This window comes from Arachis ipaensis, chromosome B09 (genome assembly GCF_000816755.2).
Source record: "Arachis ipaensis cultivar K30076 chromosome B09, Araip1.1, whole genome shotgun sequence".
Taxonomy (NCBI): Eukaryota; Viridiplantae; Streptophyta; class Magnoliopsida; order Fabales; family Fabaceae; genus Arachis; species Arachis ipaensis.
In genome coordinates this window covers 127,846,151-127,847,264 of record NC_029793.2, presented here as the reverse complement: position 1 = coordinate 127,847,264, position 1,114 = coordinate 127,846,151, and the positions used below count along the sequence as shown (strand labels likewise).

General features: G+C 32.9%; 1 protein-coding gene across 1 annotated transcript in view; it reads left to right on the top strand.

Moving 5' to 3' along the window:
* LOC107618900 (cyclin-dependent protein kinase inhibitor SMR1) overlaps positions 523-1,114 on the top strand; it is a gene marked incomplete in the record, with an annotated part of 1,383 nt that continues 791 nt past the window's right edge. Inside the window, 1 exon segment of the mRNA XM_016321077.2 lies at positions 523-1,114. Coding sequence (XP_016176563.1) covers positions 849-1,114 — 266 coding nt within the window.

Here is a 1,114-nt window from a genome sequence, read left to right as displayed (position 1 = left end):
TATTAACCTATGAAAGATAAAAATAAATAAAGATAAAATAAAAACAACTAAAGATAGGATAAAGATAAGATAAGATAAAATAATATAGGCTAAAATTGTAATTAAATTTATATATTCTATTGAGTTGTATTTATAGACCACAAAACTTCTTTATTATTATCATGGGTTAAGGTAGAAGAGTAATTTAATAGTCTTATTCTTGCAAATTAAAAGTGTTTCGTAAACTAGGTGTATGTTTTCTTTATTTAATTATCACAAATAGACAGAGTTTTTTTTTAAGTTCTTTATCATTTGTTTAATTTGTATTTTTATTTTCAAAATTTTATTAATAAAAGAAAACAGAAAATTAAAAAACAAAGGTATAACTTTTTATACAAAATTAAAACAAAAAATATTTTAAAAAAATCAATAATATGTTATCTTATTTTATCTTCTACTAGTTTAATTTGACACATATAGCAGTGGTACCGTAATAAAAGTGTTCTCTCTCAGTAAGTGGAAAATTAAAACCACTTATGGTTTATAATACCCCACTCACCCATTCTTACTTATTCTCTCTCCTACCCTTCAATTCTCTCTCTCCTTCTTCTTCTTCTTCTTCCTTCTCCCTCCTACCTTCTAACGCACGCTTTCAAAGCTTTCCATAAAGCTTTTCCCCCCATAATCATCTATATATAACGCAGACAATTCCAGTTTCACGCACCTCACGCTTAGTAAAAAAAAATTAAAGAAAAAAAAAAGAAAAGAAAAAACAAATTCCATATTATTTTCTTTTCTTTAATTTTAATTTTTGCTCTTCCAAATTCTCACGACGATCTTACAGTTATATATAATCCCCATCCATCTCCATGTCCACCGACCTTCATCTTCACCACAACCTCCCTAAGCTCCGAATCTCTCCGATCAAGATGGAGAACACATCAAGAATCCACTCTTCAAACCAAAACGACGCCGTCGCCGTCGTGGAAGAACGACCTGAGGCGGTTACAGACCGCAACGACGGTGGCGCCGTTGTTTTGAGCGTTGTTGAGGTGGAGCAGGAGGAGGAGGAGGAAGAGAGCTACAGGACGCCGACGTCGAAGGAGAGCAAGATTCCGGAGATGGTGACGTGTCC